General features: G+C 40.5%; 1 protein-coding gene across 2 annotated transcripts in view; it reads right to left on the bottom strand.

The window, feature by feature from the left end:
- Positions 1–354: 354 nt before the first annotated feature.
- Positions 355–22895, bottom strand: part of CMPK1 (cytidine/uridine monophosphate kinase 1) — a 45158-nt gene continuing 22617 nt past the window's right edge. For both annotated transcript variants that reach the window (XM_050749280.1, XM_050749201.1), the window contains exons 2-6: positions 12052–12198; positions 6388–6540; positions 4457–4533; positions 4152–4248; positions 355–2491 (exon numbers count right to left, since the gene is read on the bottom strand). In XM_050749280.1, coding sequence (XP_050605237.1) covers positions 2450–2491; positions 4152–4248; positions 4457–4533; positions 6388–6540; positions 12052–12198 — 516 coding nt within the window. In that variant the 3' untranslated portion in view covers positions 355–2449. The remainder of the gene's footprint in view (positions 2492–4151; positions 4249–4456; positions 4534–6387; positions 6541–12051; positions 12199–22895) is intronic.

Here is a 22895-nt window from a genome sequence, read left to right as displayed (position 1 = left end):
CTAAGGCTTGGAAGCTTTCCCCACTCCTGCTTCCAGTTGTCCCACCTTTCTGGACTGAACCATGTATACATCTTACCTGTATTGACTGATGTCTCATGTCTCTCTAAAATGTATAAAAACAAGCTGCACACCGACCACCATATGCACATGTTCTCAGGATCTCCTGCGGACTGTGTCACAAGCCACTCATCACTCATATTTGGCTTAGAATAAATATCTTCAAATATTTTACAGAATTTGACTCTTTGCATCGACAGTCCTGAACTCTGCTTTTGTAGTGTGAGAACCCACATATTAAATAGGATACTTCTTGATCTTCAATATGCTTAGAGAACAGAAATCTGAACCAACAAATAGCAAAGGCCACAGCACAAAATTTATTGAGATTATTTACTAAATAATTCATATACATCCAACATCACTGAATGGAAATAATTTTTAAAAATAAGCAAGGCTTAAATTGGGGTCTTTCAAAAAACTCAAAAAATTCTTGGTGACTGTATCTTTAACAAATGGAATGACAAAACTAGTTAAGTCTGATTACCTCAATCAACTCCAAAACTCAATGTTGCCAACATGTTTTTCTACTTAAAAGCAAACAAAAAGCAAAGCCTCATAATTTAGTAATTACCGTGTTTCTTGGTTTCTGTTCTCAAATGCCACAGAAAGATATCTGAGGAAAGGAAGCAAAGCACCTAGTCTCAACAGTCCTTCAAAACATTAAGGTTGCTTTCACAATCTCGCTATAAATACTTAGATTCCTATCTGACAGATTTCTTGACTTATGTGAGTAGGAATGCTCTCAAAACCTTAGTCTTTACTCTTGCTTCACACTAGAGTTGTTTGATTAAACCACCTCTGTATTTGCTGGACTGCAACACTAGGTAAGAACTCATTCCTATCTCTTACAAGAAACCAAGATAATCTCAATACGAATTTTGGTGGCCAGTATGTTACAGTACTTAGCAATACTTTGTTTTCTAATGGCAAGTATGTTGAAAAATTTATCATTAATAAGTGAATTTCATAACACATAGAAATGATTCTATTAAAATATAAAAACATCCATTAACTTGTCCTATTTCCAGTGACTTTAAATATCAAATCTAATTATACAAAGACAAAATTATTTGCCCTATTTGACCCTGTGTACCAAATGACCTAAGTGCTGAAAATAAGAAACATTTTAAGATTTTAAATCTCATATTAAGAATCTTGGATACCACTTAGCATTGGTGACAGAGGAAAAAAAAAGTAAGGCGAAAACAAATTTCTCAGATATTTTTAAAGGAAGAATTGATGTAAAAGAATATTCCTTTGGGCTCTATAGCCTTTTAAAAATCATTTATCTTTTGGTGCTTCAACATGATGCCAAACAAGAATCTACTGAATAAAAATAGCAAGGAAGGGAATCAAACATTTATAAGATATATTTATTAATTTTCTGACCAAAGTGCAATGATTTTTATATCTTTTTAAACAAATAACTATGAAAAAAGTATTCAAGAAAATAAAACACAAATGGGAAATTTAACTAGATTGCTTCTTCTAATTAATTCTAACCTTTTATTAAGTCTAGAGAACAAAGAAAAAAAACTTTTGAAGTGTTACTAAAATGCTAACTGAATCATTTTAGCATAAATCTAGCCACATGCATTTCAAGGTTCCACTGCTAGGAATTTTGTTAAGATCAGCTGAATCATGAATAATACTATATAACAGAGTATAAGGAACACAAGCATTAGATGTGATCCTTGCCCCATACCCTTAGATTATGTCAGAATAAAGCTGACAATTCTGTCAGGCTCTGAACCCCTAGTGCCCCCAGCCCAAATCTTGGAAGCAAAGAATATGCCCTGTCATACAACTTTGTACAAGTTGTAGTAAAACAAAGCTTAAGTTTTTTCACCTTTCTATAGTAAATGGTCAGTTATTTGATAAATACTAAAACGCTGCTAAGAATCCATTTTGAGCTTGTTTACCAAACACATTGTGCAAGAACTGACTACATAAAAAGTTCCTTTGAAATTTGGTCCACAAATTCACTTAAGGTTGGAAATTTAAAACTTGCAAGAAAAAGAGGAAGCGGGTATCCCTAAATCCTAACATGTTGTGATTACTAAAGGGATATATATGCGTACTAAAAAGTTTTGCTCACAGAAGGCACAAACTATAAAAGGGATATTCTTTTTGAATTAAAAAAAAACTAGCTGATACCCTTCTTTGTTTAGTGAGCACCATAACTAAGATGAAGTTAAACCTGAATTCACTGTCTACTCCTGTGACCAAAAAAAAGAACATAAAAAATTAACTTTGTTTTACCATGTACTTTCCAGCCACTAATTGAGATGTAGTTATGAAAGATTAAAATTGCCTTAAAAAGGGGTCATGATAGCAGCTATCAAAGCAATATTCAAGCATGATTTCAAGGATGCTTTCAGGTTTAGAATTAGCCTTCCTTGTCAAAAATCTGCACAACTTCATCAAAAACCTGTAAAGGAAAAAGATGATAATAATTTTAAAAGCAGGCACTGTTAAAATACCATACAGTTAAGTTCTTATTAAAAATAATCAAATTTGGCTGGGTGTGGTGGCTCACATCTGTAATCCCAGCACTTTGGGAGGTCGAGGCGGGCAGATCACTTGAGGTCAGGAGTTCAAGACAAGCCTGGCCAACATGGCGAAACCCCTCTCTACTAAAAATACAAAAATCAGCTGGGTGTGGTGGCAGGCGCCCAGCTACCCAGGGGTCTGAGGCAGGAGAACTACTTGAACCCAGGAGATGGAGGCTGCAGTGAGCCGAGATCACACCACTGCACTCCAGCCTGGGCAACGGAGCGAGACACTGTCTCAAAAATATATATATAAATAAAATAAAATAAAAAATAAAGACTCCATCTCCAAACAAGTTCACATAAAAAAAATCAAATTTACATTAATTTTCAAAATGATTCATTTTTTAAAATCACATACTTAGTTTCATCTATTTTACTTTAGACAGTAATATTATATAAATAATACATATAAAATTATGACTATATTACATTCAATTAGTGCTTTTAGGACAAAATATTCTTGATAGGCTACCAATAATTTGATAAAATATAAACTGAAGTGGCTTCTTAGTTCTGATTCTAAAACACAGTTTTCTCATGTATTACATCACCTCTATACAAAGTGTGAATGGATTAAAAGATTCCCTGAATCTTCTTCCCCTGGGCCATTCTTTTTTATCTTATGACTATAAGAGGATGAAGATCCAGGGAATCGAGGAAAGGGAGGTTAGGTTCATTAAGAGACACTAGAGCCTGTAATCCCAGCACTTTGGGAGGCCGAGACGGGCGGATCACGAGGTCAGGAGATCGAGACCATTCTGGCTAATATGGTGAAACCCCGTCTCCACTAAAAAATACAAAAAATTAGCCGGGAGCGGTGGCGGGCGCCTGTAGTCCCAGCTACTCGGGAGGCTGAGCCAGGAGAATGGCGGGAACCTGGGAGGCAGAGCTTGCAGTGAGCTGAGATCCGGCCACTGCACTCCAGCCTGGGCGACAGAGCGAGACTCCGTCTCAAAAAAAAAAAAAAAAAAAGAGACACTAGAAATTTTGTTGGGCTTGCAAACCACAATTCAGAGATCACTATTTATGAAAAAAGAGAGAAGTGGTAAGTCATGGAAACCTTCCACCTGTGGTGCTATTTGTTCTGTGGCAGAAGAAAGAAGCCTGGAGCTCTTGAGCTAGATGACTTGCCATTCATGTGATCCAACTCACATTTCTTAAAATACCAGTTTTCTAGTGCTTGGGAGCAAGTTCAGAATTCATAAACCACCCATTTCTCATGAAGAACAAGTTTGAAGTTGTAAACCTCATTTTAGGTTTTACTCAGATAGGAAAAAAACCCTAATTTTTCATTTAGTCCCCAGTGTCTTCTTTTCATTTTTTTTTTTTTTTTTTTAAGAGACAGAGTCCCAGTATGTTGCCCAGGCTGGTCTCGAACTCGTGTGCTGGGATTACAGGCATGAGCCACCATGCCCGGCTTCCAGTGTCTTGAAAAACTAACTAATCTGTGATAGTATTTTTCTCCTGCCTACCCCAAAACAAATAATCACGTTTTTATTTGACATATTTTTTTAAAGACAGGCTAGGAACACTTACTTCATCAACAGATTTAGAAGCATCTATTTTCTTGACTTTCCCCATTTCTTCATATAAGTCAATAATTGGCTTCGTTGACTGAAGGTATGTCTGAATTCTGCAAAAGTAAATATTGCAAGGTTCTAGGTATCTATCCTTTCTTCTATATGTTATAGAAGAGCTCACAGAACACTGGATCTGCCCCGACCGATTGACTTAACATCTTAAACAAGCCATTTTACATGTTTAAATGTGACTCTTTTTTTCCTATACCAAATAGGGCAGGTCTGGGATTGAAGTGGTTGTATGTAAAAACTGCAAAGTACCTCTTTTCCAAGCTCTCTCTGTTGTCATCACTCCTACCACTACTCTTTCCCCTCTCAAGACATCGTTCAATACAGATCTAAAAAGAGATATAAAGTTATCAAAAACATAAAGATATGAATTTGCCATTCTTTTAACCTGAAAAGAAAACAAGAGTTTAAAGAGATGACCAAAAAAACCCCTGCAATAAACCCAGTGTGTCTAATTCATTAATCAACATGCAAAGTCCTTTTAAAATTAAACATGTGGTTCAATTTATATAAACTAGGTTAAATAAGTACAGAGCATAATAAGAATTCATTCATGACTCAGTTTTTCCTGTGTATTTTTTTTCAAACTGCAATAAAAAGATCTGTATGTGTATGGTCCCATCTCAGATCTATTATTAACTTATTAGGTATGAATTACGTGCCTCAAATTTTGTTTCATTTTTGCCTGCTTTTTGATAATTCCATAAATTTCCAAATATTTGAGTCAACATATTTGCATTTGAATAAAGCATCCCTTGTTAATTGTGAATAAACATTCCTTAGTTATAAAGCTGTGGTAACATTCTAAAGTTAACTTTGAAGGGTAAATGAAAACATATTTTTGGGGGTTGGAAGATGAGAGTTGCGTTTTAAAACAATGCAAAAGGCCAGGCATGGTAGCTCATGCCTACAATCCCTGGGAGGCTCTGCACTCTGGGAGGCTAAGGCAGGTGGATCACCTGAGGTCAGGAGTTCGAGACAAGCCCGGCCAACATTGCAAAACGCTGTCTCTACTAAAAATACAAAAATTAACTAGGCATGGTGTGCACGCCTGTAATTCCAGCTACTTGGGAGGCTGAGGCAGGAGAACTGCTTGAACCTGGGAGGTTGCAGTGAGCCGAGATCATGCCACTGCACTCCAGCCTGGGCAAGAAAGTGAGACTCCATCTCAAATAAAATAAAATAGAAAAGAAAAGAAATAAAATAAAATAAAATAAAAATAAAATAAAATAACGCAAAGGCCGCAGCAAGTCTCTCCACCAGAGGCACATTTACAGTTCAACCTAAGAACAATCAACTTCCTTCAAGGTACTAACTACTTCAGGCTTCTTAATTAAATGATTCTGAGAAATGTATTTAGTTATTCAAAAGTATGTCTGACTTCGTTATTAGAACTACCAGAAAGAAAAGTACATTTTTTTGCTTTTTTCAAGATCATTTCACTCTTAAGACAAATCAGGCTATCCTGTACATTTCTTTTTTTTTTTTTCTTTTTTTGAGACAGTCTTGCTCTGTTGCCCAGGCTGGAGTGCAGTGGCGCAATCTTGGCTCACTGCAACCTCTGCCTCCCAAGTTCAAGCAATTCTCCTGCCTCAGCCTCCCAAGTAGCTGGGATTATAGGCGTGTGCCACCACACCAGGCTAATTTTTGTATTTTTAGTAGAGACGGGGTTCCACCATGTTGGCCAGGCTGGTCTTGAACTCCTGACCTAAGGTGATCGCCTGCCTTGGCTTCCCAAAGTGCTAGGATTACAGGCGTGAGCCACCACACCCGGCCCTGTATGTTTCTTTAAAACAGAAAGTTTTCCCAACTTCTCAGAAACGTGTTTCTCTTCCAGTAAACAACACCCTAAGGCAAGATACTCTTTGATAATAATGTCTACCTAAGAAAGTAGTTCAGCTTCTTACCTAATATTATTATGTATGTCAGTTCTTATTTTTTAAAAATCAAAACTGATTCTTGTTATTTTGAAAATAAAGGAAAATTTAGCTCCCCAAGGCTGCCAATGCCAAATAGTTTTTAATACTCCAACAGCAAGACAGTGCTATTCTGTCCATCCAATCCACCAATTCAAAAAACACTGCTGCCAATATAAAATGTAACTAAAAAATTCCTTTTTTTTTTTCCAATAGTTAACTAACAGTTGCTTAAAGCCTATGTGGGCAGATGAAGATTTTCATTACCTCATTATTACAGTCAAAAAACAGAACGAAAGATACATCTGCCTTCCCATCCATGGTCTTGTTCCAACCTTGAAGGTTGTCTTGATTTCTTGGAAACCCATCAATCAAGAATTTATTCTTCTGAGCATTGGCAGCCATTGTCTGATCCATTTCCTAAAGGAAAAAGAAGATTTAGGTTCAATACTACATTAACAAAATGAAATTTCTCAAGCATGGTAGTGTATACATGGGTGTTTGTTTTATTATTATTATTTAAACCCTAAGTAAAGGGTGGAGGGTACATAGCAAAAAAAGACTAGAAGGAAATCTATCAATGTATTAACATGGTTGCCTCAAGCTGGTGTGGTTATGGGTATGTGCTCCTCTCACAACCATCTCATTTTTACACACAATTTTTTTCTATGGTTTCCAAATTTTCCACAGTTAAGTGTATGTTACTTTCACATACACATTCACAAAGTTATAAATAAGCAATAAAAGCAGCAATAAGAGGAAAATAACCATTAACCATTATCTTTGCTTCAGCAACTAGAGACCCTGTCTTGTGTTCCCTTTGCTCTTCCCAAGTCGTTTTGCTGTAGTGGAAAGTATGTTACTTCTACAGGTGCTCAACTCTGCTATTCATGTAATTCAAGTCCAACAACACAAAGCTTTGGACAAATATAAAAGACCATTAGCATTAATTATTAATGTAGGATAAAATACTTTTTAATGGAAGCTAATTAAACCCAAATGTCACTGGCTGCCCCAAAACAAAGGGAACAAAAGAACACAATTCAGAAAGATAGCAAGAACAACCCATTTCACCATCCTCTTCCAAAGCGTGAATTTAGGTAGAATGTGGGAATATGTAAATATGAGACAGAAATCTCTAATCTCCAAATCCTTGCCACTTCAATCACCACAGGATAAGCGCAAGTACACGACTGTAATAAACCTTAGAGGAGCCTCTATTCCAAAACGAACTGACATTCAGTACTCTCCATGTTCAAACTTCTCTGGTTCCTCAAGAACAATGGCTGTCAGGACCCATGATCCCTTTATCTGAGAATTGGTTTTAACCTATCATCTAGCTTCTTTGATATTTGCAAAACTTCAGCAGAATGCTTTTGGGCCTCTGCTATAGCCCTTCTACCACAACTATGGTAGTGGAAGATACCTGAAGAACGCACATCAATATCATACTCATTCAGCATACACTCATTCGAGGTCTACCATCAGGGAACATGAAGAGCAAGGTCATGACTCTTGTCCCTGGGGGGAGTCACAGTTGAGTGCATGACAAATATGTATACACACATGTGCTAAGTTCTATAATCAAGTATGCAAAGGATGCTATAGTAAAACAAAGAAGTCAGCACAAACTGCAAGGAAACTGCCAAAGAAAGCTTTTCCAAAGAAGTGGCAGTGGAACTGAATCCTGAATAATGAAATGGCACGTGTAGGCAGATAGGGATCAGCGTCCTCCAGATAGTGGAAACTGGAAATATAAATGAGAAAGCAAAACCGCTTAAATGAATCTATTAGCCGGCACAACTGACTCTTAGGATATGTGTGGAGAGTGGTGGGAGATATGACTGGAAAGTAAGCAAGGAGTAAGACTCATGAAGAACTTTGTATGGGACACCAAGGAGTCTGAGTGTTATTCTGGAAGCAATAGAGGAACATTTAAGAATTTTAGGCAGTAAAATAACAGGCTCATATTGCCTTTTAGAAAAAAAATCACTTTGACTGCACTGAAGAGGATTAATCAGAAGGGGACAAAGATGGATTAAAAGCAAAAAGACTAACTAGGAGTCAGTATAAAGATGGATTAAAAGCAAAAAGACTAACTAGGAGTCTCTACTGATAGTCCAGGTAAGAAAAAAAGAGGATGTGGCCGGGTGCAGTGGCTCACACCTGTAATCCCAGTACTTTGAGAGGCCAAGGTGGGTGGATCATGAGGTCAGGAGTCCAAGACCAGCCTGGCCAAGACGGTGAAACCCCATCTCTACTAAAAATACAAAAATTAGCTGGGCATGGTGGCTGGTACCTGTAATCCCAGCTACTCAAGAGGCTGAGGCAGAGAATTACTTGAACCCAGAAGGTGCAGGTTGCAGTGAGCCGAGATTGTGCCACTGCACTCCAGCCTGGGTGACAGAGCGAGACTCTGCCTCAAAAAAACAAAAAAACAAAAAAACAAAAAAAAAAAACAAAAGAAAAAAAGAGGATGTGAACTAAGGTGATAGTAATGATAGAGAAGAGACTAACAGAAGAGGATTAAAAGAAAGATAATTGGAAAGATACGCTCACTGAATGGATTTGGGAAAGTAAGGAAAAGGCAGGAGATATAGATTGATTCCCAGATTTCTGCCTTGAATAGCTAGGTAGATGGTAGAACCATTAAGCAAGACAGGAAGCAAAGGAAGATCACATTTTAGACAATACACTCAGCCTCTGACATGCTGATTTTGAGACACTTGTGAGACATTCAGATAGAGGCCTAGTAGTTAGGTAATTAAAAATATATGTCTAGAATTCAAAACAAACATTTTGTTTTAGAGCTATAGACTTTAGCAACATTAGCATAGTGAAAGCTTTGGGTATGGCTAAAACCATCCAGAAAGAAACACATAAAATGAGAGCCGAAGAAGACCAAGTATAAAACCCTGAGAAACATCATGGTTTTGGAAACTTGCAAAAGAATAACTATTAAAGAGGATTGAGAAACAGCAGTCACTCAGTAGGGAGAAGAAAAAGAGATGCTGTCATAAAGAACAAAAGAGGAATGATTTTCAAACAGACTGATCAGAGTTAAATACTACAAGAAAAATAATGACTAAAAGTATTATTTAATAGAGATCATCATTGGTAACACGCAAGAGCAGCTGCAATGGAGATGGAAACAGAATCTGACTGCAAAGGGTTAAAAAGTAGAGTGAAAAAGTAAAAACCATATAGTCTGCTCTTTCACAATGCTTTCTCTGCTTTATAGAGCAGAGAAAGGACATTAGAGAGAGGGAATGGGGAGAGAGGATTTGTTTATTTTGCAACGGAAGCAGGTTACTTCAACCTCTGAGACAAGATGTAAGAAAGTGTTTATGAGCCACTTTTCATCCCCAATGTCTTTAGTTCCAACCAGATGCTTATATAGCTCTTTTCCATCAGGCTTCAGCTATTTCTTGTTGTTCCCAATATTGCACTTCCTTTTCTTCCTCACTGTTCTTATATATGAAAATACCTGTTAATGATTATAGTTTTAGGAATCTAGAATGAAAAGTTACCTAGTAAATACAAGGTGTCTGTTTTTCAGATGTGACATTCATTCATTCATTCATTCATTCATTCATTCATTCGAGACGGAATCTCGCCCTGTTGCCCAGGCTGGAGTACAGTGGCTTGATCCCGGCTCACTGCAACCTCCACTCCTGGGTTCAAGTGATTCTCCTGCCTCAGCCTCCTGAGTAGCTGGGATTACAGATGCCTGCCACCACTCCTGGCTAAATTTTTTTTTTTTTTTTTTTTTTTTTGTATTTTTAGTAGAGATGGGGTATCACCATGTTGGCCAGGTTGGTCTTGAACTCCTGACCTCGTGATTCACCCACCTTGGCTTCCTAAAGTGCTGGGATTACAGGTGTGAGCCACCATGCCCGGACTTTTTTTTTTTTTTTTTAAGAGATGGAGTTTCACTCTGTCACCCAGCTTGGCGTGCAGTAGCATGATCTCAGCTCACCAAAACCTCTGCCTCCCAGGTTCACGCCATTCTTCTGCCTCAGCCCCCCGAGTAACTGGGATTACAGGTGTATGCCACCACACTTGGCTAATTTTTTATATTTTTTGGTAGAGACGGGGTTTCACCATGTTGGCCAGACTGGTCTCGAACTCCTGACCTCAAGTGATCCCCCTGCCTCGGCCTCCCAAAGTGCTAGGATTACAGGCATCAGCCACTGCACCAAGCCTCAGATGTGACATATTTTAGTTTTGAAAGCTATTAAGTCTTAGCATTTCACATTGAAGCTGGTGATGCACCAGAAAAGTAGACACCATGGCTGAGCGAACATCAATGATGAGAAGGACGTGGGTTAAAAAAGAGGAAGGGCCATGCGCTGTGGCTCACGCTGTAATCCCAGCACTTTGGGAGGCCGAGGAGGGTGGATCATGAGGTCAGGAGAGCGAGACCATCCTGGCTAACACAGTGAAACCTCGTCTCTACTAAAAAATTAAAAAAAAAAATTCACCGGGCATGTTGGTGGGCACCTGTAGTCCCAGCTACTCGGAAGGCTGAGGCAGGAGAATGGCGTGAACCCAGGAGACGGAGCTTGCAGTGACTCGAGTTGGTGCCACTGCACTCCAGCCTGGGCGACAGAGCGAAACTCCATCTCCAAAATACAAAAAACAAAAAACAAAAACACGAGAAAGAAGAAAGAAAGAGGTTTAGGGGCCAGGCACGGTGGCTCACGCCTGTAATCCCAGCACTTTGGGAGGCTGAGGCGGGCAGATCACCAGGTCAAGAGATCGAGATCATCCTGGCCAACATGGTGAAACCCCGTCTCTACTAAAAATACAAAAATTAGCTGGGCGTGGTAGTGCACACCTGTAATCCCAGCTACTCTGGAGGCTGAGACAGGAGAATCTCCTGAACCCGGGAGGCGAAGGTTGCAGTGAGCCAAGATTGCGCCACTGTACTCCAGCCTGGCAACAGAGTGAGACTCTAACTCAAAACAAAACAAAACAAAAAAGAACAAAAGAAAGCAAAAAAGAAAAGGGAGCAGGGGAGGGAGGATAAAAGAAGAAACAGAAATGGAAGAGAGTAACTGTCTGAATGTTGGGAAGAAAGGACCAAGTGCACATAAATGGATGTTAAGTTGAGCTACAGGTGATCCTAAATCAAAGTAGAGAATCCTTGCCACGGTCCGATTTCTTCCCAGGTGAAAGCAAAGTTTCTAGTTCTGCCATTCTCAAGCATAACCACCTTCCACAAGCAAGAAATTCAATACTCGGAGCCACATGTGGTGGCTCTCTCCTGTAATCCCAGCACTTTGGGAGGCCGAGGTGAGAGGATCACTTGAGCCCAGGAGTTCCAGCCTAGCCTAGACAACATAGTGAGACGCTGTCTCCACAAAAAATAGAAAAAAATTAGTTGGGTGTGGTGGCATGTACCTGTAGTCCCAGCTATTCAGGTGGCTGAGGTGGGAAGATGGCTTAAGCCTGGAGGGTTGAGGCTGCAGTGAGCTATGATCAGGACACTACACACCAGCCTGGGTGACAAAGACACTGTCTCAAAACAAAAAACTTTTGATATTTTTCATTACACACATGAAAGGTGGATTTATTTTTATTATTAATGTTGTTTGTTTATTTATTTTTGAGAGGAGGTCTCACTATGTTTCCCAGGCTGGACTTGAACTTCTGGGGTCAAGCAATCCTTCTGCCTCAGTCTCACAAGCAGCTGGGACTACAGGCATATGCCACCACTCCTGGCTTTTAAAAAAATTTTTTTGTAGAGATGGGGTTTCACTAGGTTGTCCAGGCTGGTCTTGAATTCCCAGCCTCAAGTGATCCTCTTGCCTTGGCTTCCCAAAGTGCTGGGATTACAAGTATGAGCAACTGCCTGGCCAAAAGGTAAATTTAATTTCTTGTTTCCTCGCTGGTTTGAACTGGTTGGTATTCATTCACACTCCTTACCCTCTTTAATAAACTGATGGTTATCTCAACTGGTACAATCTTTCCTTCTTTAATGTACTTTTCAATAAGTTCACCATACTGTGAATCTGGGTTCTTCCTTTCATCACGAAGCAGCTCTCCTGCAGAAAGGTGTGTGTAGCCATATTTCTGGAAGAAGCACACATAAGAAAAATATCAGAATTCATTCAACCCAGTGGTGGGATTATACTTTTTTCCTTTGTATCAATTTCTATATTCTAATTTTTCTATAATAAAGAAGTTTTGCTTGTATGTTAAATAATAAAGAAAAATTTAAGATATTTCACATAATCCAGTTTCTTAATGGGTATCTTTATTCTTCATAGCTATAATGTTCATGTAAATATATCCTGGCTGGGCACAGTGGCTCATGCCTGTAATCCCAACATTTTGGGAGGACGAGGTGGGTGGATCATGAGGTCAGGAGTTCGAGACCAGCCTGAACAACATGGTGAAACCCTGTCTCTGTTAAAAATACAAAAAATTAGCCAGGTGTGGTTGCGGGTGCCTGTAATCCCAGCTACTCAGGAGGCTGAGGCAGAAGAATGGCTTGAATCTGGGAGGCGGAGCTTGCAGTGAGCCGAGATCGCACCACTGCACTCCAGCCTGGGTGACAGAGCAAGACCCCGTCTCAAAAAAAAAAAAAAAACAGAAGAAGAAATGATCAAAAGTGTATTTTATTAAAGGTTTTTTAAAAAAACTCCCATCATTTACAGAAAATAGAAATAAGTACAAAACTGTTTAACTCCTTAAACTCAATTTAAAATTATTCCCACACCATTTATAAATGCCTACTTTAATCACTGAGTATACACAAACTTCTGAAAGTTGGGTGCAGAAAGAACTTTATAAAAAATGAGGTGTGACCTACCTTCCCACTTACTATAGACCCTTTTTGAAAAGCATTTTTCAACTACTATCCACAAAATTTTATGGCAATTTTATTTCCCAGTTTATTTTGACTCCTACTTGGAACTCTTTGCTTGCCAAATGCTCTACTCTGGTCTAGTGATTATAGCATATGGTAATATTGAATAAATGGAAAGACAAACAGTACTAAACAATGGCAAACACTCAGTGAAACACCAATAATATACAGAGCACTCTGTAATGCTCTACTGTATGAACAGATACATTTAGAAGCCCAGTTAGTAATTTAGAAATTAGAACACAGTTTGCTTCCTGACATGGGAGAGTTCAATTTTGCAAGCTTTATATTGCATTAAAATGGGTGTTGGGTCTGGTATCACTTTAGGTGATGGCTCACGCCTATAATCCCAACAGCTGGTGAGGCCAAGGAGTGAGGATCACGTGAAGCAAAGGAAGGAGGATTGCTTGAGACCAGGAGTTCAAGTCCGGCCTGGGCAACACAGGAGACTCCATCTCTATGAATAATTTTTTTAAAATTAGCTGGGCGTGGTAGTGCATGCCTATGGTTCCAGCTACTCAGAAGGCTGAGGCAGGAGGATTGCCTGAGCCTGGGAGATTCAGGCTGCAGTGAGCCGTGATCATACCACTGCACTCCAGCCCAGGCAACAGAGTGAGACTGTGTCTCAAAAAAATAAATAAATAAATGAGAAACTAGTTGGAAATTGTAGATATATACAAATAATCTTTTAAAAAATAATTTAGCTGGCATGGTGGCTCATGCCTATAATCCTAGTGCTTTGGAAGGCTAAGGCAGAAGGACTGCTTGAGGCCAGGAGTTCAAGACCAGCCTGGGCAACACAGCAAGACCTCGTCTCTACAAAAAATTTTATTTTTTGTTGTATTTTATTACTTATTGATTGACTGAGATGGGGTCTTGCTCTTTCACTCAGAGTGGAGTGCAGCAGCACAATCACCATTCACTGCAATCTCAACCTCCTGGGCTCAAGCGATCCTCCCACTTCAGCCTCCTGAGTAGCTGGGACTACAGGAATGTGCCACCACACCCGGCTAATTTTTATTTTAATTTTTTTATAGAGATGGGGTCTCACTATGTTGCCCAGAATGGTCTCAAACTCCTGGTCTCAAGCAATCCCTTAACCTCTGCCTCCCAAAGTGCTGGAATTATAGGCAAGAGCCACAGCACACGGCCTCTACAAAAAAATTTGTTTAATTTACAAACAATAATTAGGGGCCAGGCGTGGTGGCTCATGCCTGTAATCCCAGCTACTCAGGAGGCTGAGGCAGGAGAATCACTTGAACCCAGGCAGCAGAAGTTGCAGTGAGCCAAGATCACGCCACTGTACTCCAGCCTGGGCTAAAGAATGAGACTCCATCTCAAATAATAATAATAATTATTACTATACGGTTTGTCAAAAAGAAAAAACCACCTTACTTGCAAAGTCCAAGGAAACAAAGAATTCAAATGAATATAAAGATGTCAAACCTATACACAGGTGTCTCATGTTCTCATTCACATTCCATTTTTGTAAATTATCTATTTACCAGCTTTTTATACTATATTTTTCTTAAGGATTTTGCTAATAATGCTTTCCTCTTACCACAGTTACAGCAACAACAAAAAAGCAACTATCACTTACATATAAATTATTATGGCATTTTAATAATAGCTAGACTTTAAAGAGCATATTTTCAAAGCATTCTGCTGTCATTAAGTAATCACTGAAGCCAATTTTGAGGAAAGCAAGAATAGATATTTTCCAGCCTTAACCAAAACTTTTTCACATTCTCTGAAATTTCCTTGCAATTAAAACTTAGTGGGTAACTAACAACAGTCTTAAGAGCAACATTCAAAGCCACAGCAACTTACAAATACTGTAGCTACAATTATAAGCTACTATTGAACTAAAAATAGTAACTATTTTTGTTGTTGTTCAGACAGGGTCTTGCTCTGTCGCCTAGGCTGAAGCACCATCTCTGCTGACTGCAACCTCTGCTTCCCGGGTTCAAGCAATTCTCGTACCTCAGCCTCCCAAGTAGCTGGGATTATAGGCGCCACCATGCCTGGCTAATTTTTGTATTTTCAGTAGAGACGGGTTTTACCATGTTGGCCAGGCTGGTTTCCATCTCCTAACCTCAGGTGATCTGCCCACCTCGGCCTCCCAAAGCGCTGGGATTACAGGCATGAGCCACCATGCCCGGCCTAAAGATAGTAATTTTCTAGTGACAAATATATACACTCAATTCACTTAGAATAAGTGCCTAAAATTTTAACTGAAATTTCTCCTTTAAGAAGTTGAAAAACAATTCAATAACCTTTACGGATCATGCACTAAGATTTGGAGGGAGAAAAAAGCACCATGTTCACAACGAGTACAAAATGGCATTCTATTTTACTCCAACTAGGCAAATGTTGACAACTTTATGGGGTCAAATCTCAAACTATATCTTGTTCAATTTCTCTCACTTTTTTTTTGTTTTGTTTTTGGAGACAGGGTCTCACTCTGTTACCCAGGTTGGCGTGCAGTGGCACGATTTCAGCTCCCTATAACCTCCACATATATACATATGTGTGTGTATAGTTTGTTTGAGACTGTCGCCCAGGCTAGCGTGCAGTGTCGGCTCACTGCAAGCTCCGCCTCCCGGGTTCACGCCATTCTCCTGCCTCAGCCTCCCAAGTAGCTGGGACTACAGGTGCCCGCCACCACACCCGGCTAATTTTTTTATTTTTAGTAGAGACAGGGTTTCACCATGTTAGCCAGGATAGTCTTGATCTCCTGACCTGGTAATTCGCCCACCTCAGCCTCCCAAAGTGCTGGGATTACAGGCGTGAGCCACCACACCCAGCCATATATTTATATTTTTAATATATGATAATATATTATAAATTTTATACTATATTACATATATTATAAATTATATACTATATTACACACACATTTTATATATTATATATCATAAGTTATATGATATAAATTGTATAATATATGAAAATGTAATTTATATATTACACATTATATTAACTTCTATGTTTTTTAGTCTTGCTGTCTCTAAATATATATAAATATATGAATATATAAAACTATATATAGGCCGGGCGCAGTGGCTCACGCCTGTAATCCCAGCACTTTGGGAGGCCGAGGCGGGAGGATCACGAGGTCAGGAGATCGAGACCACCCTGGCTAACACGGTGAAACCCCGTCTCTACTAAAAATACAAAAAATTAGCCGGGTGTGCTGGCGGGCGCCAGTAGTCCCAGCTACTCAGGAGGCTGTGGCAGGAGAATGGCGTGAACCCAGGAGGTGGAGCTTGCAGTGAGCCGAGATTGCGCCTCTGCACTCCAGTCTGGGTGACAGAGCGAGACTCCGTCCCCCCTCCCAAAAAAAAAAAAAAAAAAAACTATACATATACACATACATCTATAGTTTTTTATATATATTTATTTATACAAATATATTTATATTTTATATATATAGTTTTATATTTATTTTATATATATATATAAAACTATTAGGTGTCCTTCAGATTTACATCTGTGAAGCACTGAAGACTAAGGTTATGTTGCATTCTCCATAAGACTACTAAACCTTAAAATCTTTTTTTTTTTGCCATGAACCCATATCTAAAGAGAGAGCCTTAAAATCTAAATGCTGGTTACATGTTGTCAACAATCTACCTTCACCCAAACACCCCCAAATGCTGCAGGTACTATGGCGCGGCGGGGAGGCAGTCATCCAGATGCACCAGTCTGGTGCCTGCTGCAAACAACAGCTTTAGAGCCCACAATATCCCAGCAACACTTTATGTAAGTCTATTATCTGTTTCAAAACATTTCTTTTTTTTTAGACGGAATCTTGGTCCATCACCTACGCTGGAGTGCAGTGGTGCAATCTCGGCTCACTGCAACCTCTGTCTCCTGGGTTCAAGCGATTCTCCTGCCTCAGCCTCCCAAGTAGCTGGGACTATAGGCACCCGCCACCATGCCCAGCTAATATTTGTATTTTTAGTAGAGACGGGGTTTCATCATGTTGTCCAGGCTGGTCTTGAACTCCTGACCTCATGATCCGCCAGCCTCGGCCTCCCAAAGTGTTGGGATTACAGGTGTGAGCCACCGTGCCTGACTGGTTTTTTGTTTTTCAGGTGGAGTCTCACTCTGTTGCCCAAGCTGGAGTGCAGTGGTGCAATCTCGGCTCACTGCAACCTCCGCCTCCAGGGTTCAAGCGATTCTCCTGCCTCAGCCTCCCAAGTAGCTGGTACTACAGGTGCCCACTACTGCACCCGCCACCATGCCCAGCAAATTTTTTAATATGTTTAGTAGAGACAGAGTTTCACCATGTTGGTCAGGCTGGTCTTGAACTCCTGACCTCAAATGATCCGCCCGCCTTGGCCTCCCAAAGTGCTGGCATTACAGGCCTGAGGCACCACACCCGACCTCAAAACAGCTCTAATAGTACTTTTACCAATTACAGACAATCTCTGACTGAAGATGGTTCAATTTACAATTTTTCGACTTTACAATGGTGTGAAAGCATACACATTCAGTATGCTCCTCATTTATGATGGGGGTTACCTCCAAATCCATCGTAAACTGAAAATACTGTACTGTAAGTTTAAAACACACTTTGACTTACTACACAACCACATTTTAAGTTGAGGAACATCTGTAATGTAAATAAGACATCTGATAAGGATTTTCCAGAAAAAAATACCTGCCATCCCTGGGGAATTTACTTTCCTTTGACTATAAGAATACACTGCCCAGATATTTACTGGCCAACGTTTTAGAATTTCTTCCAGTCGCACCTATAGAGGTTAGAAAAAAGGATTTTTCCTGTAATCACTCTTAAAGGAAGCTTATCATTAAGAAAAAAATTATGTCTAGCGGGAGAAAGCTGAGTATAACATCTGACTTAAATTGCTAGTGGATTCCTAATCTCATTTTTAGTTTGCACTCACAGTATCTGTAAATGTGTGCATTGCATTTGACCATGCATATTTCATCGCAAATCCACATATTAAAGTATGGAAGTTCTCAATGAAGCTAAATATTTTCTTAAGTAGAAAGCTTTTGCAGAAAACCTCCAAATTAGCGTGAAGCATGTTTCTTTTTCTAATTAAAGAGTAATATTTTAAATTAGCCAGGCGTGGTTGCACGCGCCTGTAATCTCAGCTACTAGGGAGGCTGAGGCAGGAGAATGGCTTGAACCCGGGAGATGGAGCTTGCAGTGAGCCGAGATCGCGCCACTGCACTCCAGCTTGAGCAACAAGAGTGAAACTCTTATCTCCAGGCCAGATGCGGTGGTTCACGCCTGTAATCCCAACACTCTGGGAGGCCAAGGTGGGCGAATCACCTAAGATCAGGAGTTCAAGACCAGCCTGGACATGGTCAAACCTTGTCTCTACTAAAAATACAAAAAATTAGCCGGGCGTGGTGGTGTGTGCCTGCAATCCCAGCTACTCTGAAGGCTAAGGCAGGAGAATCGCTTGAACTGGGATGCAGAGGTTACAGTGAGCCAAGACTGAGCCACTGCACTCTAGCCTGGGCAACAAGAGAGAAACTCTGTCTCCAAAAAAAAAAAAAAAAAAAAAAAAAAGGCGAGGTGCTGTGTCTCACACCTGTAATCCCAGCACCTTGGGAGGCCAAGGCCGGTGAATCACCTGAGGTCAGGAGTTTAAGATCAGCCTGACCAACATGGAGAAACCCTGTTTCTACTAAAAATACAAAATTAGCCGGGCATGGTGGCGCATGCCTGTAATCTCAGCCACTCAGGAGGCTGAGGCAGGAGAATGGCTTGAACCTGGGAGGCGGAGGTTGCGGTGAGCCAAGATCGCGCCATTGCACTCCAGCCTGGGCAACAAGAGCAAAATTCGGTCAAAAAAAAAAAAAAAAAAGTAATATTTTAAAAGCTTATATCCTGGAAAGGAGAAAAAGGAAGGATATAATCCATTGAACTGCAGACAATTACAACATTTCCCTCATTTCATTTTCCTCAATGTTTTTTCCCTTGTAATCTGAAAGACCAAAATAGACATCCCTTTATCAACTAAGATGGACCCTAAGGTTAAGGAAACAAAAGTTGTTTACAGGTCCGGGATTCAGGGCCTGGCTGGCAAGGCAAATTTCTAAATGCCTACAGCTACAAGAAAAAAATCACACTCTTGCAAATTATCAGACCCCTCCTAACTCTGATTTACAACCCAGACCACTATAACTGTGATTGCACAGAGGACCAGCCTTAGAAACATTCTTTTCTGATATGCAGTTGCAGATCTTAAGCCAGTTTCAGCCACTTTACAGAGGTTGCACACAAACTTCTCTTTGTGTCCTATAGTTTGCCCTTTGACATAAAGAGCCAAATTCCACCTTATTTTATTTACGTATTTACTTATTTATTTTTTTATTTTATTTATTTTTTTTTTTGAGACGGAGTCTCGCTCTGTCGCCCAGGCTGGAGTGCAGTGGCCGCATCTCAGCTCACTGCAAGCTCCGCCTCCCGGGTCTACGCCATTCTCCTGCCTCAGCCTCCCGAGTGGCTGGGACTACAGGCGCCCGCCACCTCGCTCGGCTAGTTTTTTGTATTTTTTAGTAGAGACGGGGTTTCACCGTATTAGCCAGGCTGGTCTCGATCTCCTGACCTTGTGATCCGCCCGTCTCGGCCTCCCAAAGTGCTGGGATTACAGGCTTGAGCCACCGCGCCCGGCCTACGTATTTATTTTTGAGACGGAGTCTCGCTCTGTCGCCCAGGCTGGAGTGCAGTGGCGCAATCTCGGCTCACTGAAACCTCCACCTCCTGGGTTCAAGCGATTCTCCTGCCTCAGCCTCCAGAGTAGCTGGGAATACAGGCATGCGCCACCATGCCCAGCTAAGTTTTGTATTTTTAGTAGAGACAGGGTCTCACCATATTGGCCTGGATGGTCTCGATCACTTGACCTCATGATCAGCCGGCCTTGGCCCCCCAAAGTGCTGGGATTACAGGTGTGAACCACCGCACCCAGCAATTCCACCTTATTTTAACGCTAAAAGCCCACCCCAAAGTAAACATGGGATGAATGTTACATATATGTTTTATCCATTGCACATGTGCCCAATTCCCCTCGTAAATATGTATAGCCTTTCTCCCAAACCGGCTTCATATTTAAGACTACTATATATTAGACCACGTGAAGCATAAAACCCAACCTGCCCGTCTCCTCCTCAAAGATGGAGCACAATCTATGCCAGAGACTCTCTACCCAGTATGCAAACTGATATCACCAATAAAGCTCCTCTTTCTACTATGTAGCCATCCTGGTGGTCTTTTGGATGACAACATCCATGTAAGAAAACTTTAATTCAGGAAACACTTCAACTTACCGTAAATCCATAAGTATTTGCTGTCTACAAAGTGCCAAGCAATGTGCTGATACAGAGGATGTAAAATGGTTATATTAACAAAGAATGCAATAGTGACTTGCATCTATAAAATGACTTGAGCCTCACTACTAATTAATAAATGCAATTCTTTATATTTGCATAACTTAAAGTCTTTAATGACTTGATGACTGTCTGCTTGGGGAAGTTGCTTCTTCAGAAGCAATGGCAAGAAAATAGAATAAATAAAACTTAAGAGTGAGTTAGAAGTCACTAAAGAGATTGTTTCCTCATCTGTGTAAGGCCTGGATGTCCCTCTAACATTTTACGGATGGTTTCTCAGATAATAGAGGATTATAGTATCTGACTTACATGCCAAATGGACCCTATAGAAAAAGTACACTGGAATTTTCACCGTCTAATTTTATTCTGTAATTGGTCAATTCCAGTATTTTTATTTATTTTAATTCATCTCAGCCATTTTGAATCAATTTGCATTCCCTACAATAGAAGGAATGGAAAATGATCAAAGATGAAGACCAGGCTTAGAAACCTTCAGGAAGGGCCGGGCGCGGTGGCTCAAGCCTGTAATCCCAGCACTTTGGGAGGCCGGGACGGGCGGATCACGAGGTCAGGAGATCGAGACCATCCTGGCTGACACAGTGAAACCCCGTCTCTACTAAAAAATACAAAAAAACTAGCCGGGCGAGGTGGCGGGCGCCTGTAGTCCCAGCTACTCGGGAGGCTGAGGCAGGAGAATGGCGTGAACCCGGGAGGCGGAGCTTGCAGTGAGCCAAGATCACGCCACTGCACTCCAGCCTGGGCGGCAGAGCGAGACTCTGTCTCAAAAAAAAAAAAAAAGAAACCTTCAGGAAGGCCAGGAGCTCAGACACAATAATTGGAAACTTCCAGATTTAATGGATAGGCACAGAGCTCTTGTTACTCTCACAGAGCTCTTGTTACTCTTAGGAAATGCTCACTTAGTCTTGTTAATTAAATGATAAATTCTTAATGTCACTGTAGAACATACAAGTTACATACTCATCTTATTTCTAGGAAGAAGCAATATCTTAAGTCTCTCATGTATCACTACAACCCAGATATTGTTGCAGGTGGTCTAAAAGCCTAGGAATCAGTTAATTCAGTTCTTAAGAGAATACTTGGAGAAAGGCACACAGCAAAGGTAACATGAATCTTTGTATACATCAAATCACTCAGATGAAGCCCTAACCTCTTCTATTTCTCCTTATAAAAGAAAGGTTTCAGGCTGGGTGCGGTGGCTCATGCCTGTAATCCCAGCACTTTGGGAGGCTGAGGCGGGTGGATCACTTTAGGTCAGGAGTTCAAGACCAACCTCTCCTATTTCTCCTTCTAAAAGAAAGGTTTCAGGCTGGGTGCGGTGGCTTATGCCTATAATCCCAGCACTTTGGGAGGCTGAGGCGGGTGGATCACTTGAGATCAGGAGTTCGAGACCAGGCTGGTCAACATGGTGAAACCCCATCCATACAAAAATACAAAAAAATTAGCTGGGCATGGTGGCAGGCGCCTGTAATCCCAGCTACTCAGGAGGCTGAGATAGGAGAATCGCTTGAACCCAGGAGGCAGAGGTTGCAGTGAGCTGAGATCATGCCTTTGCACTCCAGCCTGGGTGATAGAGCAAGACTTCATCTCAAAAAAAAAAAAAAAAAAAAAGGAAGAAAGGTTTCTTAACAACCACTAAACAGGCCAAACTGTACTTCTTTCTTATTTTTTATTTTTATTATTTAGAGACAGAGTCTCACTCTGTCGCCCAGGCTGGAGTGCGGTGGCGCAATCTCAGCTCACTGCAAGCTCTGCCTCCTGGGTTCACGCCATTCTCCTGCCTCCACGCCATTCTCCTGCCTCAGTCTCCCAAATAGCTGGGACTACAGGTGTCCACTACCACGCCCGGCTAATTTCTGTATTTTTAGTGGAGGCGGGGTTTCACTGTGTTAGCCAGTATGGTCTCGATCTCCTGACCTTGTGATCTGCCCACCTCAGCCTCCCAAAGTGCTGGGATTACAGGCGTGAGCCACAGCACCCAGCCTGTACTTCTTTCTTATTATAAAAAGGTAAATAACATTAAAATGAGGATATCATTCACCTAGGGAATTTCAAAAGCAAGAAAGTTGGCCAAAAAGATTCAACTGCTTGAAAATGCAACATGTAAAGAACCTCATCATGAAGTAATCACATTTTAGTATCTCAGGTGCTCTTTAGGAACTAGAATTTATTTGAATTTAAGAATCAACACCAGAAAAATGTACAAAGGAGACGAAATTCCAAATAACAGTATTAAGCAAACATAACATTTGAGCATTTGCAAAACTATCAACCAAATGGGGAAATACATTTAGGGAAACACAAAGAACTCAGCAAAGATCACAAGAACCTGAACCTTACAGGAAATCACACACTCAGAACACTGAACTAGAGTGCTTAAGACTTTATAACTAAAACTAAAGTTTTATAACTCTGTCACAACCCAGTGTGACAGTGGGTAATTTAATCTTTCTTGGATCTGTTTGTTTATAAAACAGAAATATGTATGCTACCAAAAATGACATCT

The sequence above is a fragment of the Macaca thibetana genome, chromosome 1, assembly GCF_024542745.1.
Source record: "Macaca thibetana thibetana isolate TM-01 chromosome 1, ASM2454274v1, whole genome shotgun sequence".
Taxonomy (NCBI): Eukaryota; Metazoa; Chordata; class Mammalia; order Primates; family Cercopithecidae; genus Macaca; species Macaca thibetana.
This window is presented reverse-complemented; position numbering and strand designations above follow the sequence as displayed.